This window comes from Fundulus heteroclitus, chromosome 16 (genome assembly GCF_011125445.2).
Source record: "Fundulus heteroclitus isolate FHET01 chromosome 16, MU-UCD_Fhet_4.1, whole genome shotgun sequence".
Lineage (NCBI taxonomy): Eukaryota > Metazoa > Chordata > Actinopteri > Cyprinodontiformes > Fundulidae > Fundulus > Fundulus heteroclitus.
In genome coordinates, this window is record NC_046376.1 from 746,336 (window position 1) to 760,152 (window position 13,817).

The 13,817-nt window shown below is 41.2% G+C and overlaps 1 protein-coding gene, 1 long non-coding RNA gene and 2 other non-coding genes across 4 annotated transcripts in view; 1 reads left to right on the forward strand and 3 right to left on the reverse strand.

The window, feature by feature from the left end:
- Positions 1 to 6,349, forward strand: part of shank1 (SH3 and multiple ankyrin repeat domains 1) — a 71,777-nt gene extending 65,428 nt beyond the window's left edge. Inside the window, exons 12-13 of the mRNA XM_036147982.1 lie at positions 3,684 to 4,574; positions 5,593 to 6,349. Coding sequence (XP_036003875.1) covers positions 3,684 to 4,574; positions 5,593 to 5,680 — 979 coding nt within the window. The 3' untranslated portion in view covers positions 5,681 to 6,349. The remainder of the gene's footprint in view (positions 1 to 3,683; positions 4,575 to 5,592) is intronic.
- A 4,774-nt stretch (positions 6,350 to 11,123) lies between these two features.
- On the reverse strand, positions 11,124 to 12,302 carry LOC118566358. Its single transcript, XR_004932954.1, has 4 exons — positions 12,222 to 12,302; positions 11,643 to 11,675; positions 11,413 to 11,456; positions 11,124 to 11,216 (listed from the first exon to the last, which is right to left on the reverse strand). It is a non-coding gene; the product is annotated as an uncharacterized LOC118566358 (long non-coding RNA).
- On the reverse strand, positions 11,518 to 11,609 carry LOC118566510. The gene has a single exon (XR_004933086.1). It is a non-coding gene; the product is annotated as a small nucleolar RNA SNORD88 (small nucleolar RNA).
- Positions 11,750 to 11,841, reverse strand: LOC118566511. Its single transcript, XR_004933087.1, has one exon. It is a non-coding gene; the product is annotated as a small nucleolar RNA SNORD88 (small nucleolar RNA).
- Positions 12,303 to 13,817: the final 1,515 nt, after the last annotated feature.

Genomic DNA, 13,817 nt, shown 5'->3' on the forward strand with positions numbered 1-13,817 from the left:
GAGTCTTCTGTTGTTTTTTTGGTTTCACTCAGTCAGAATGTCTTGCTGTATTTCAAAGTCCCAATTTACTGACAGACTTTAAAGGTTTGAGCTCACACTGTATGATATGCTGTCTTGGTCAGGAAGAAGGACTGGATGGGATTGAAGAACTTGGAAAAGTAAACTACTCATAAAGAGCACTTCAAAAGATGTTGAGGGTTGTCCAAACACTGGAAGTCCAGTTTTAGTGGAATTATATTCTTATTTGATCACATTTATATTAGAAAACATTGATACAATATTGTTAGACAATATTTTATGTTCAAATTTAATCTACAGTCAATATTGAAAGTTGTGCTTGATTTTGACATTTGATTGAACCAACAATTGTATTAATCTGTTTTAAAAGTCTTGACAAATCATCGCCACCTTTTCTATATCCATCCATCCATCCATCCATCCATCCATCCATCCTCTTACTCGCTTTATCCCTCATGGGGTCACGAGGGGTGCTGGTGCCTATCTAACTTTTCTATATTTCTTTAAATATTTTTTTTCTTGGGATAAGGGACACAGAGTTAGTCTCCTTCATCTAGCAGGGCATTGCAAACTGCACAGTAGCTCCAATGCCTTGCTGCAGGATTGTTAATTGGTCTCTCTAAATTGTATAAGTATTACTGTGCATTCCTTGTTGTCTATCCTGTAATGGACTGGTAACCTGTCCAAGGTGTGCTCTGCCTCTCACCCAATAATCGCTGGAGATTAGGCACCTTGTAAGGATGAGTGGGTATAGAAAATGGATGGATGGATCTTCTGTGTTGTAAACCACCTGAGACTTAAAACATTTTTAGAACACAATAGCTAGATTGTTCATGCTCGTAAACCTACAGCATTTGCATCAAATTTAGGAAAAATATTAACATCTGCTATCTTAATTCAGAGGTGTTCAATCAAGTGTGCGGTAGTCAATTCTAGTTCTCATCGGCTTTAATAGAAATACCATTTTGGGTTGAAGGTATGGACATTTACATTACAGTTCAATAAGACGAGTCAGTTCAGGTATTGCTTCACTGTATTGAGAAGCCATAAAAATAAAATCCTGGATAAAACCTAAAGCTGAGTCTGGAGGCATGACAATTATCCAAATCAGACTGCCAAGTGTTGTGTAATAATCTTTTTGCTGCCTTCTCCTCCCATGACTGGATGGACACGCGGTTCCCTCACCAGCTGAGCATATCTGGGAGGTTCCTCGTCCTGTAATACGCTGTCATATCACACCACACACTCTCTTGAAGGTTGTGAAGGTTTAAAGACCTAAAATGTGTGGTCCTCTTCAAGACCTGGAGCATTATGTCCCTGAAATGAGTAACTCTCAAGTTGTGATAATGTTCTCTGGGTGGTTCATGTTCTTTTTACAGAATTGCAAAAGCATTAAGAGTACAAGAGGTTGAATATACAGCGTACTCCTTTCTTAAAGCCTCAGAAATAGCTGAATAACTGTCACACATCTCTAAAGGGAAGAGTCTCTGTGAATGGTCTGAACTATTGCTGCCCAAATAAGCTTCAGTTTTAGCCGGATTTTTAATCAAGTTAACCAATTCCTGAATCTTTTAACCATGTGCATTGATAATGAAACTATTCCCATCATTCTGCTCATCTGGAGCAAGCGGAGGAAACTACCAACAGCAGCCTTCTTCCTCTCTATGTCTGCAGAGTTTATTACGTGTGCAGCTTTATCTGTGAGGGATTCTGACTCCATCATCCTTGCTGACGTTACAAAAACCTCATGAAACAATCAACAGCACACAATCCAACAAACATATATTGCAAACATTTCTATGTGCGTGTAAAAGCAGGCGCACGGGTTGATGACTCAACCGGTGGTGTGATGACACAATATATTTTAAGGGTTAAAATATCACTCCTTCCTTCGAGGAAATATTAGCGATTTAGCGCTATGATTCACCCACCAACCCTTTGACAGGGTGGGCTGGAATATAAGATTAACTGGGAGACTTAAATCTGGCAGCAAACCATGCAAAACAAAACAAAATAAACCTACAAAGTGTCTAATTAGATATACATATATGCAGCAAAGTCTTGTGTTAAATTACGCTGCTAAGGTAAATCCAGTTGCAAACAGCGTTTTTATGCAAAACATCGCATCTGGATACAGAAGTGCAGCAAATTAGGATTAGACAAATTATGGTCTACATGTAATGATTAGTTTAGAGTGAACCCGTTATTCAGCCAGACTCGGAGCTGCGCTCAAAGAAAAAGGTTTAATAACAGACTTTGGGGGGAAACAAAAACACGATCTGGGGTTAACAGGTGCTGGACTCCAAAAACAGAAAACAGGTCGGGCAAAAACAGACAGGGCATCAAAAATATAACAGAGGCTGGAAAGCTCTTACCGGTCACTTCAAAGTGAGGAATGAATTGAGACGTTCTCGCAGAGTGCAGAGAACTAAGGCAGGAATAAATAGGCGTGCAGACAGGTAAACAGGGAGGGGCTAATCAACAACAGGCAGGTGGAAACAATAATGAAACTGACAGGTTGATAAAACTAAGAACGAGAGAAAACTCTAAGCACAGAATAAGAACTAATACAAGGACCGGATTACTTAAGGCACTACAGACTAAACCCTAAAACAAGACAGAAACTACAAAGAAAATGAACCCAAAGGCATGAGAGAAGCAACATAATCAAAAACCAAAACAGAACATTACACTACACAAAACAATCTAGAGTGAGTCAAAACAACTGAATATCTTCCTATGAGCTAGAGTTAATTATCACTAGCAAAGGAGACATGATTGGAGTTATTAATTTTGACAAAAGTCTGAAACATTGAACTCTAGGAATGTCAAAGGTTATATTAATATCATATAGGAGCAGTACTTGTTATATTCTCATATACGGGTAGTGCAAGCTATTTATAAACGCCTCAGACGGGAGCACCGTAAAATGTTGTGCAATAATAGGTTTTAGTTTGGCTATGAACTCTTAAGTGTCAAAGGCAATTATTAACAAAGTTAGTAACTTTAATCAGAGCAGCACCTGAGTATCAGGAATTTAATTAGAGCCAAACAGCTCTCAGTCTCTGTCAGGTATTATTTTATGAGTACCTGCCTGGTGGGGGGGGTATTAAACAGCACTACAAAGTAAGTACTACACACAAAGTAAACACATACAACTTCTCCCGAAAATACAAGAGACTTACATTTTGAGTTGAACATTTTCAGTCAACAAGCTCTTTAACTACAGTAACAGCATTCAACTAAAATACTTGAAAAGAATAAGGAAAGGGTATAAACTATGGAGAAAAAGAGAGAAAAGAAGAAAACGGAGACCAAAAACAAATAAACGACAGGATATCACAGTTAGAATCAAATTAGCTTGAACACTAATTAAAAACAACAATTGGTATGTGTTCAGTCAGTTCACAATGCAAGGCAGACGTTTTAATGAAATCATGTTTTAACAGTAATTTGTTTAACTAGAGACCAATAACCCTTTGGTAATTCATCCTTAATGCTGTGTCAACTAACCAGGAAGTGATTTACCACTAAAATGGCGGCTTTAAGCACAACTTGGCCAACGGCGGCAAGCATGATGACGTCACATCCGTAGTTCTTATCACAGTTGTCCCGTGATCTCTGTCCTACTTTCCTGTTATCCTCTTTTATGCTTCTGTTCTCAGATTTTCTGAAGACTCTGCGTCAGCTCTGAGCCCGCCCTCCGTCCGCTCCCAGTCTCCGTCTCCAATCTCTTTATCGCAGCCATCGTTATCGCCGTCTCCCACCCCGGTCTCCCAATACCCCAACTGGGGACGTTCCCCGTCGCCTCAGCCTCCAGCTGCTTCTCAACCTCCACGCTCACATTCCCCGCTGTCCCCAACGTCTTATTCCCCTTACCCCACGTCTCCCAAGCACAGACCCGTGTACCGGACCAAAGCTCTGGAGTTTCAGTTTATTCCCAGTCGAGAGTCTCGCAAAGCAGAATCACACATACTTCAGCGGCGACGAGCTCCGAGCCCGCTCATCTCCCAATCAGAGAGGCCTAAAGTGGCCCCGCCCCGCCCGTCCTCGCTTCCGCTGCTCCCTACTTCACCTCTGTACAGTGCAATCTACGACCTGCGCGGTTCAATCACCCCGCCTTCACCTGGGAATCCTCTCGGAGATCCTTACTTCTCGCCGTCTCCTCCGCTGTTTGCGCCTTCCGGAGCCCCTCCGCCTCCAAACTCCACCTTAGTAGTGTCACGATCGCTTTCTCCAACTCATTTTTTGTCCGGGACGTCCTCTCCGCCCCTGCACCCCCATCCGCCGCCTACCTGCCTGAGTTACCCCCACTTACCACCACCTTCCCCCACAAAGCCTTTTGCCTCCAAGCCATTGCCCTACTGGACCAAGTACGATGTTGCAGACTGGCTGGCGTACCTCAACCTCGGCGAACACAGAGAACGTTTCCTTGACAACGAGATTGATGGCACCCATTTACCCTCTTTGACCAAGGAAGACTACCTGGATCTGGGCGTGACGAGAGTGGGCCATAGAATGAATATAGAGCGAGCCCTAAGGAGCGTAATGGACAGGTAAGGTTACATTGCATTTATAGGTTAGCATTATTTTTATCAACTAACCTATGTTTTTTTTTTTTGTTTTTTGTTTTTTGTCAGAAATAATGTCATTGAAACCACAAGAACCTAAAGCTTTACCAGAGTGCCCTTGCATTTCCTAACTGTAGTCAAACTGAAATTGGGGAACATCTTGGCTCTCAGAAGTCTGAAGACACATAAAAATGTCGAAAAGATGTAGAATACATCACTCCAGTTCTAAAGTCCATACAGCTCAGAGAATAGACTTTAAAATACTTCTGTTAGTTCAGAAATCACTGAATGGCTTAGCACCTAAATGCATTAAAGAATAAACTTGGAGAAGCAGTGTTTAGTTCCTATGCTCCACAAATATGGAACAAACTTACTGAAAACTGCAAATCAGCCAAAACACCGAGTTCCTTTAAATCCACTCCTGTTTAGAGCTGCTTTCTGCCTTAATAACAGGAACACTGATCCACATGTTTGATGGCTGTTGATGTTTTTCAGTTGATACAATTTAATGTTTGTAACTCGTCTGACAACCTGTGACCGTTTTAATGTGTTTATGACGTTTTTATGTATCACCAATAATTTAGTGTATGCATTACCTTCTATAAACAATATATTTTCCTTTGTTCTTCCTAAAATATCTCCCATGGCTATAATTACTGTAAAGACAAAAAGCACTGAATATAATTTAAAATATATAAAGATCTAAGTCAACTTCAATGAAATGTGCCTCTGAGAGGTCCAGGTGTTTTTCTTATTCTAACTTTCTTTAATATTTGGGATTTAACTTTAACAGATCAACAGCGCCCTCTTCCTGTAGGGTGTTGAAATGCGCTCCAGTAGCTTTCCCCACTTTAGCCCAGGCACATGAGCACCAACTGCACTAAAACACAGTTGGAAATCAGTTTCTCTCTTTCTTTAGTCATGTTACCATGAAATGTGTTTTTTTTTTTAAAGAAAGACAAAATAGCATCATTAAAAGTGTCCCGTGTCTCCTTGTCCTCAGGTTGTCCAGCAGCCCGTTTCCCATTTCTGTTCTCTCTCCTCGGGAAGGGCAGACTGAGAGGAGGAGGGACGACGGGAGTCGGAGCTGAGGCTGCGAACGATGGACAGGGAGCGAGGAGGACGCCCACGGCTGCTGCCGTCCATGACGGTGGATTCACGCCTCAAGGAGAGAACAGATTTCACACAGACAGCGACTGAAAGAGGGGAGGAGGAAGAGGGGAGGAGGAAGAGGGGAGGAGGAAGAGCTGATGATCCGTACCCACGCCGGCTGGTGCTCCCTGATTTAGACAGATACCCTGTACATCCATCCAAACACCACCACCACCACATAATCCCACTAACCCTCCTCTCACTGAACATGTGAGGGCCCTATAGCTGCAGCAGAGGTTAAAAGGTTAAATTTACTTAGCAGAACAACCAGGAAGCAGTTGTGTGAATGAGAGCGGGTGGTTTTGGTTTTGGGCTTCAGAGAGGAGTCCTCTCAGCTGGGCGCTTGGTTCTGTTCTGGATTAAAGGCGTGAAAGCGTTCAGATGTGACTTGTTTTAGGAACATGTGTGGCTATCAGAAAGGAGTTTTATTTTACTGTGCACACGAGCGACGTTTCGTTTGTGGGCTTAGCTTATGAAGCCGTATAGAGTCATGGTGAAAACTAAACACACTCGCCGGTTTAGACGTCAGGAGATGCTATAAGTGATCTGGTCTTTACCAAGTTCAAACGTGCTGTTTTCTCCTCAGACATTGGGACAGGAAACCCCCCCCCCCCACACACACACACACACACACACACACACACACAGCAGATAGATGCACGTTTCATGTTTGAACTAACCTGCCCAGCCTAAATCTGTTTTATACATTCTGTGACTTTATTGTGTTTTTATTATTACTTGGGGAGGTAGTTTTGGCTGTAAGCTTAAGTTTCCAGAGTAAAATCTGTTGAAACACCTTCAGCAACACAGGAGCTGCTCCTGACTCAGCTCTAACCCAGTGTTCGATGGGACCCATCAGTATTAACCTTCATAGGGATATCAGCGTTTATAACCCGTACCAGACTGGTGGGGAGCCGTTGCTGCTGGTCTTTGCTGATGTCTCCTCCTGGTGCTCCAGAGCAGCCATCCAACAGAACCGGTCACACCGATGATGATCGCTCCGTCACTTCAATTAAATTAACAGCATTTACGCTTTGTCCACCTGAGGTTAGAGTTGCCTAATTTCAGAACCTGGTAAAGTCCAGATCGTTTTATGTGATCACATCCTGATCCATGGAGCTCAGAGGCTTCACGTTCTGCCACCATGACTGCGCCTCAGCAGCTTCCTCGTCTTTCTGAAGGGGAGCAGATGGATGACCGGTGTCTTCGCTGTGTGTGTGTCTGGCTGCGATTGGTTATGTCTTGTTGTTCTTACCTCATCACTGGTAGGGCGGATCCTGCGATTGGGATCAAATGCATTTTTTTTTTGTTTCATTTTTTTTTTTTTTTTGTCGATAATTGCTCTTTATCATCTTATAACGACGTACGTACAGACAGACTGGTCACTGTATCACAAATTTGTAGCAAAAATAAGTGCCCAGACCTACATCATAAAAAGAATAAATGACTGATATGCACACAGTCAGGCACCCGTGTTCCTGCTATCATGCCTGCATGCATACACCCAGATGTAGATAAACACAAGCACTCTGTGTTTGTGTCAGAGTTTATTCAACAGCTTATATATAGAGACACAAAGTCCACGCTGGGACCCGAGACATACCTGTGCCAGGAAGAGACGGACTGTGCTTTCAACTGTTACACCGGATCCAAGAGAACAAGAAGAGAAATCTTCCAAGGGATTTTAGTTTTTCCTCCGGAGAACAACTCTGCTCAGACCCTCTGGGGGGGGGACACTTTAATTAAAGGAGAGGGGAGGGGAAGAATAAAAAGAAAACTGCCATTACCTGCGTCTTTTCCCTCCCGATCCTCCTTTCCCCCCTCCGACGAAATCCAGGAGGCGACAAAGATAGAGATCATCCAAGACAAACGCTTGTATCGAATTTTATTACTACGATTGTTCTTACAGTTTTTAAACTTTAAACGGGGAACACCGACATTGATGTGACGAGATCTGTTGCTACTCTTCATCGTCCTTACTGTTATTGCGGCCTGGGAGAAGTCCCGGCCTCCTCCTCGGCGGGCTCAGGTGGCGCTCATGCTTCGGCTGTACGTGCGTGAAGATGCATGCTGAATCCTCAACGTTGTTTTTACGTGAAAAAAAAGACATAATGTGAAGCACATCGATGAATATATTCTCCCTTTATCTCCTTGTTTTGACTGTGCAGCTTTATTCAGATTAACACGGTAACTTTAAAAGCCTCAAAGTTTGCGTTTCTCCTGTAAAACCTAGTGATTATTATTCAGATGCTGTAACAATGTAGCAACTGTTGCTCTGGGGGCGCCCCGGACATATCAATGAATAAAAGGGTCTTTTTTATTTAAACCCATAGAATAGATAGCCCCTCTTATCTGATATGTGTGCCATGTTTATTCCCTACAATCATTTTACTTCCCGCTCAGCTTTCATGGCACGTTTAACCTCCGAGATGGAATATAAGGGCTCTCTCGTGAATTCACGCTTTCCACCTCTCCTGCTGGTTTCGCCGGACGTTTTTATCAAACTGCTTCTTTTACAAGGCTCGCTCTGCCCTCTGCTATCTTTGAGTCTATTTTTGCAGGAAAATTAGTTTTTTCATGCAATCTTGTTGCACATTTCTTCAAAGCGGTGATTAGTTTTTTTGTATCTGCGGAGGGTCGAGAAGAGATTATCTCAGAATGCGTAGGGAAATAGCAATAAGGACGATGAAAATAAAGGTCATTAAACACGGTTTAAGATGTAAGAAAAAAAAAGTTCTAAAGAATCTCTGTCTTCCAAATAATGTTTATCACGAAGATGTATTTATTTAACTGTTCTGCTTTCTATACAGTTTGACCCCTTCTCTGCATCTTCCACTGTTAGTGATCTCTTCGTTCACTCGCAAATCCTCCAACGGATCACGCCTGTCGCTCTCACCGTCATCAGCACCTTACACCACTTGTTGGAAATTTGAGCAGCAACGTTTAATACAGGCCAGAACCTTGGCGGTGCCTACAGGACATGCATACAGTACTTACAGGATATTAAAGAGTCCCTGTTGGTTACCTATGGGGAGCCTGTAGGATCCCTCAGTCTTCCTGTTGGATGCTTACTGCGCTCCTGTAGGGGTAGTAGTGCCCAGCATGCAATTGGCTAAATGCCTAATACTTAGAGAGTACCTTTGGACTTCTTCACTGCAAAAATGGAACTAAAAGTAAACCAAGGGAACTTAGTCCTTGGTTTTAGCAGGTAAATGAGATGATCCGCCACTGGAATGAGTATTTTGACCCCTACAATAAGATAGATAAACTACACTTGAAATAAGATGGAGACGAGTTGTTCCTATTTTGAGAGCAAAGATCTGATTCCGTTGGCAGATCGTTTAAACTTACCTGCTCAAATCAAGGACAAACGTACTCATTTCAAGAAAATGTACTTAGTTTTAGTTCCCTTATTGCATCGCTGGCAAGCATTCGCCTCGGTTAAACCTGCCTTTAAGGAGCGGTAAAGTGCTGCTTTATACATTTCCTTCTTGGAGAAGAGAAGAACTGAATCCTTGTCCCCTAAGCCTAAATTATCGATACGATAAAAACAGCAGATCCCTCCTCGCACTGCAGCCTTTCACGTCTGCTTATGTGTTTGGTGCTGCAGTCTGACGGAGAATATTACTATCGCTGTCAGAATCTGACTGACCCTGTTGGCCAGGTACCAAATGGAGTTATCCAACAGTTTGTGGTCCAGTGGACAGTAGAGCGGACTGGGAGGGATTAAAAAATAAAAGTCCTTACAGGGTACTGTGGCTCCTGTGGAGATATGCAAAGGTTATTTACAGTTTACCTGTTGGTTGTTGTAAGGTATCAGGCTACCTATAGGTACCTCATAGCCTGCCTGTTGGCAAACCCTGCAGGCACCAACCAGGAAATTACAAGGTACCTTTCATTCTGAAAAAGAATGTTCAGCATCAGATATTATCACTACTAACCTCTAATTATATTAACCAATAACACCTCATACACACCCTGTGATCACCCTTACACACCCTGTCAGTAAATGTATGAGTCCTGAAGGTTCTGGCCGTATTACACGCTGCTAGCAACATTTTTAGTGAAAGTAAAGGATTTTATTGTAAAACAACAACCAGGTGTTTCTATCTGATAACAAAAGGGTTTTCTAGTGTAAATTAAGCTTTACAGGAACTCATCTCTCTTGTTTTGTGACTCTTAAGAAAATATTCCTGATTTTTCTTTATTTTGTATTTATGACCGAGTGAGTGGTCACATATCAGCTGTCAGGGTTTTAAAGGTTACAATCTGAGGGAATAGGTCTGACTCTATAGAAAGCATTTCTTTTCCTTTAAGAGATCTTTAAAGACAATGGGAGTATGAACTGAAGAAAGGTATATTACAGAATATATATATGTATATGTGAAATGCATATACACACATTCATATAAACATATATGAATTTCAAATGTTTTAAGAGATAATAAATTGTTAGAATTATAATAAAGATAAACAAAGCTCTAGTTTATTGTGTTCCTGTGACGTTTTGTTTCTCTGAGCCTGAACAGGTAACGCTGGTCTTCAAGCTGCAGATACATACAGGTAAGTCTGCAAACATAGCAGCTTAGTGCTTTTTTTATAACCAAAAACATTTTAACTTAAGTGTCTCATATCAGTGAACAAATGTGTGCAAGTCTGCATAGGAAAATTAGGATTAATGAACAAACTGTTTCTAGTTTAGTCAAGGTTAAAATACGAGCCTCACTGAAACCAGACATCCCATCAGATTTGTCAGTCTGGGGTGTTTGATCATGGTGAATACTTTCAAATTTAGTATAGAAAATATGACCCAACACTCCTGTGTAGAAATGTTATTTTGCAAAGATAAACTTAGTTCTTAGTGTATAGCCCAGACAAATATAATTAGTGGTTTCTAGGCAGCAATCTGTCGTGTTCAGATCAGGAATCTGCAACCTTTAGTCCAAAAAGCCATTTTTACATCAGCTAAGCAGATGTTGCAGTTTGGGAAAAATAACTAGCTACTCAAAGTGAAATTTTATTTTTAAAGAACCATCATTTTCTGTTTCAATAAGTATAAAACCTTTGTAGAAAAATAAAAGCTGGTGGGTACAATTTCTTCAATGGAATATTTAGGGGGGGCATAATGTCTAATCTGATGCCATGAAAAGACTTCAAAAGATGTTACTTATATTACAAAAGAAAACTTTTCACGTTTGAGAAATTGATATGTAATTATTCCATGAAAAAAGCTAAAACCTGCTTTTGTCATATTTATATGTAAAGATTATTTTTTGCCAACATTTTTATTAATCATTGTGGAAGACACAAAGAGTCACAAGTAGGAGACCCAGGCCTTAGATTATTATTTAACTTCAGCATTTATGAATGTCACGCTCAGACAACAGTTTTAATTAGTTTTATTTATTAGCAGCAATTACAGAAACATTTGAAACTGAAGACAACTGGGAGACGATGAGATCTGCAGGAAAACACCTAAAAAAGAAAAAAAAAAGTTAGGCTAAACAACTTTATTAGGATTTTATAATGAAAAGGTAAAATATGCTGTTTGTCTCTTCAGACTCTGCTTTTTACAGCAGAGCTGCACTTCTGTCAGCACTGATTCCTCTGAGCGCAGCGCAAACATCACAAGAAAACATCCACAGCATTTAATGTCCAGTTTAACACAAACCTGATCAATCACGGCTCTCTGCTCGTTTACGAGTAATTCAAGACCTGAAGAGAAAAAAAAAGGTGTTAGTTTGAGGTCATGACAATGTGGTCATCACCAAGTCCTTTTCTCCTCAGAAACTCTGGCTTGTCACGGCCAGAGGTGCACATCTGTCTCCATGCAGACTCAGAGCCCAGTGCAGGTCATCAGGGGAGAAGGTAACAGGTTCTCATTAGATTAAGTGCACCCACCTCTGCAGAGTCCGCCTTCATTTTCTGCATGACCTAAAACAGAAAAAAACAAGAGAACAGGTTAACTCTACAGGTATCATCATCATCCAGACTTTAACTCAAAGTGTTTTTTCCTCAGAAACTCTGGCTTGTCACGGCCAGAGGTGCACATCTGTCTCCATGCAGACTCAGAGCCCAGTGCAGGTCATCACAGGAGGGTTAAAACAATTAAATACCTGCACAATTCACAGCAACAGACTAAAAATCATTTGCTTTTTACCGACATGGGCTGTTAGCTAGCATGCTAACAGCCCATGCTAAACACGTGGTATCCACGTGGAAACAAGCCGACCTCCCTGGGGGGAAAAACCTCTATGCATTGTAATTATTTCACTTTTTCAAGGCGGTCATTATAAGCCCTGTGAGCGGGAGAGGGTTAAATCCACACCCACGCTTCATCCATTTAACGTCGGCTATCGAATAACCCATAGAAGCACTTAGAATTGGGAGAGATTAGACAAAAGCTGATGTTTGAATTTAGAATTTGAATAAGGTTAATTAGCTGAAAACGCGTCACAGTACTGATGAGGTAAAACGTACCATGTTTAACCAAAGTGTGCTTTTCTCACCTTCTCATGGCGAACAGCGTGAAAAATAAACCTCCTCCCCACGTTTCCCCACGCTGCTCTGCTGCTGCTCGCGCTCGCCCAGCAACAACTGCTGCAGCAGACCGGAGTCTGCGCAGTGTGACCGCTGGCTACAGTCACACAGTGTGGGGCGCTGCGTTAGCGCCCCCTGCTGGACGGGAGGGGAAATCTAAAAATGACATGAAAAATACTCTTCTGAATTTAACATGAGAAAAAAAAAAGTTACAGTTATTGGCACAGCTCCTGTAAATAAATAATCTCTCTCTCTCTCTCTCTCTCTCTCTCTCTCTCTCTCTCTCTCTCTCTCTCTCTCTCTCTCTCTCTCTCTCTCTCTCTCTCTCTCGATAGAAGGATTCATCAGAGCACCAGGACAGACGTGACAGCCTATGCTCTAGAAAGCCAGAACATACAGATTTTGGATCAAATTATTTGTTTTAGGTCTGGATTTTACTTGGAATGCTTTATTGTGGGCACTAGATGGAAATAAAGATATGAGGCAACGCAAAAATCGTTAGATCGTCCCTTGTTGCCCTGAGGCTGGTAGTACCAGTCTGATAGATTCCCCTTCACCAGAAAAGACATACCGTGTCTCACCCTGACCACTAGAGGGCACTCTCGCTCGAATATACATTATTATTCAATCATTTTGATTCTAATTGTCTTCAAAGTACCTTTTAAAGTAACCATTAAGAATGCATTAAACATACTTTTAATTAGGTCCACATTTCTGAATTAAAAATATTAATTTTGTTTTAATATGATGTAATATTCTGATCTGAGTTGTGTTTTCATTAGCTGTAAGCAGAAAATAATTTTTAATAGACAAATAAAGGTTTAAAAAACATAATTCTAGGGGTAATTAATCTATTTAATGTGCTTCACCTAGTGAATTAAGTTCGATTAAATTATTGAAGCCTTCATTAACATGCTAATTCATTCAACAAGACTTTATATGTATCCGAGTTGTTTCCATTAGTATTAATGCAAATAAAAGAAAAATACTTTCAAGGTTATTGACTTTAAGGGAGAATATAAATGATCCAGTCGGTGTAATGAGGCATGAAATAAAAACTGAAGCAACTTTTTGTAGAAAAGGTAATGACTCTATTATTGTTCTATGATAAAAAGAGAGTGAAACGATCTGAGACGTTTTGTTCATGTTTTTTCAGCTACAGTTTCATATGTGTCTGTGCCGGCGCTGTGATGGACCGGTGTCTTTTCCAGGACGTTCCAAACCTTCTTGTCAGTGAGACTCCAACCTGAGGACAGCGTGACATCTGAACATCATGCTGGGCGACTACAACCAGCAGCTTACTCTGCAGCAATCCCTTATTGCAGAGACTGCCGTGCTTTCCTGAACTGCTTTCCCCTAAAATATCTGTATCCTTAAGAGAAAAAAAGAGGTGGTCCTTTGACGTTCTTGTGAAATCACATTTTTCATCTGCATCACACGCTTTCAGGTTATTGTGGCCTTCATCCAAGTTCTAGCAATAATATCTCCCCCCATGGAAAATTTTAGCTGTACCAATGATCAGAAAGTTTAATATTA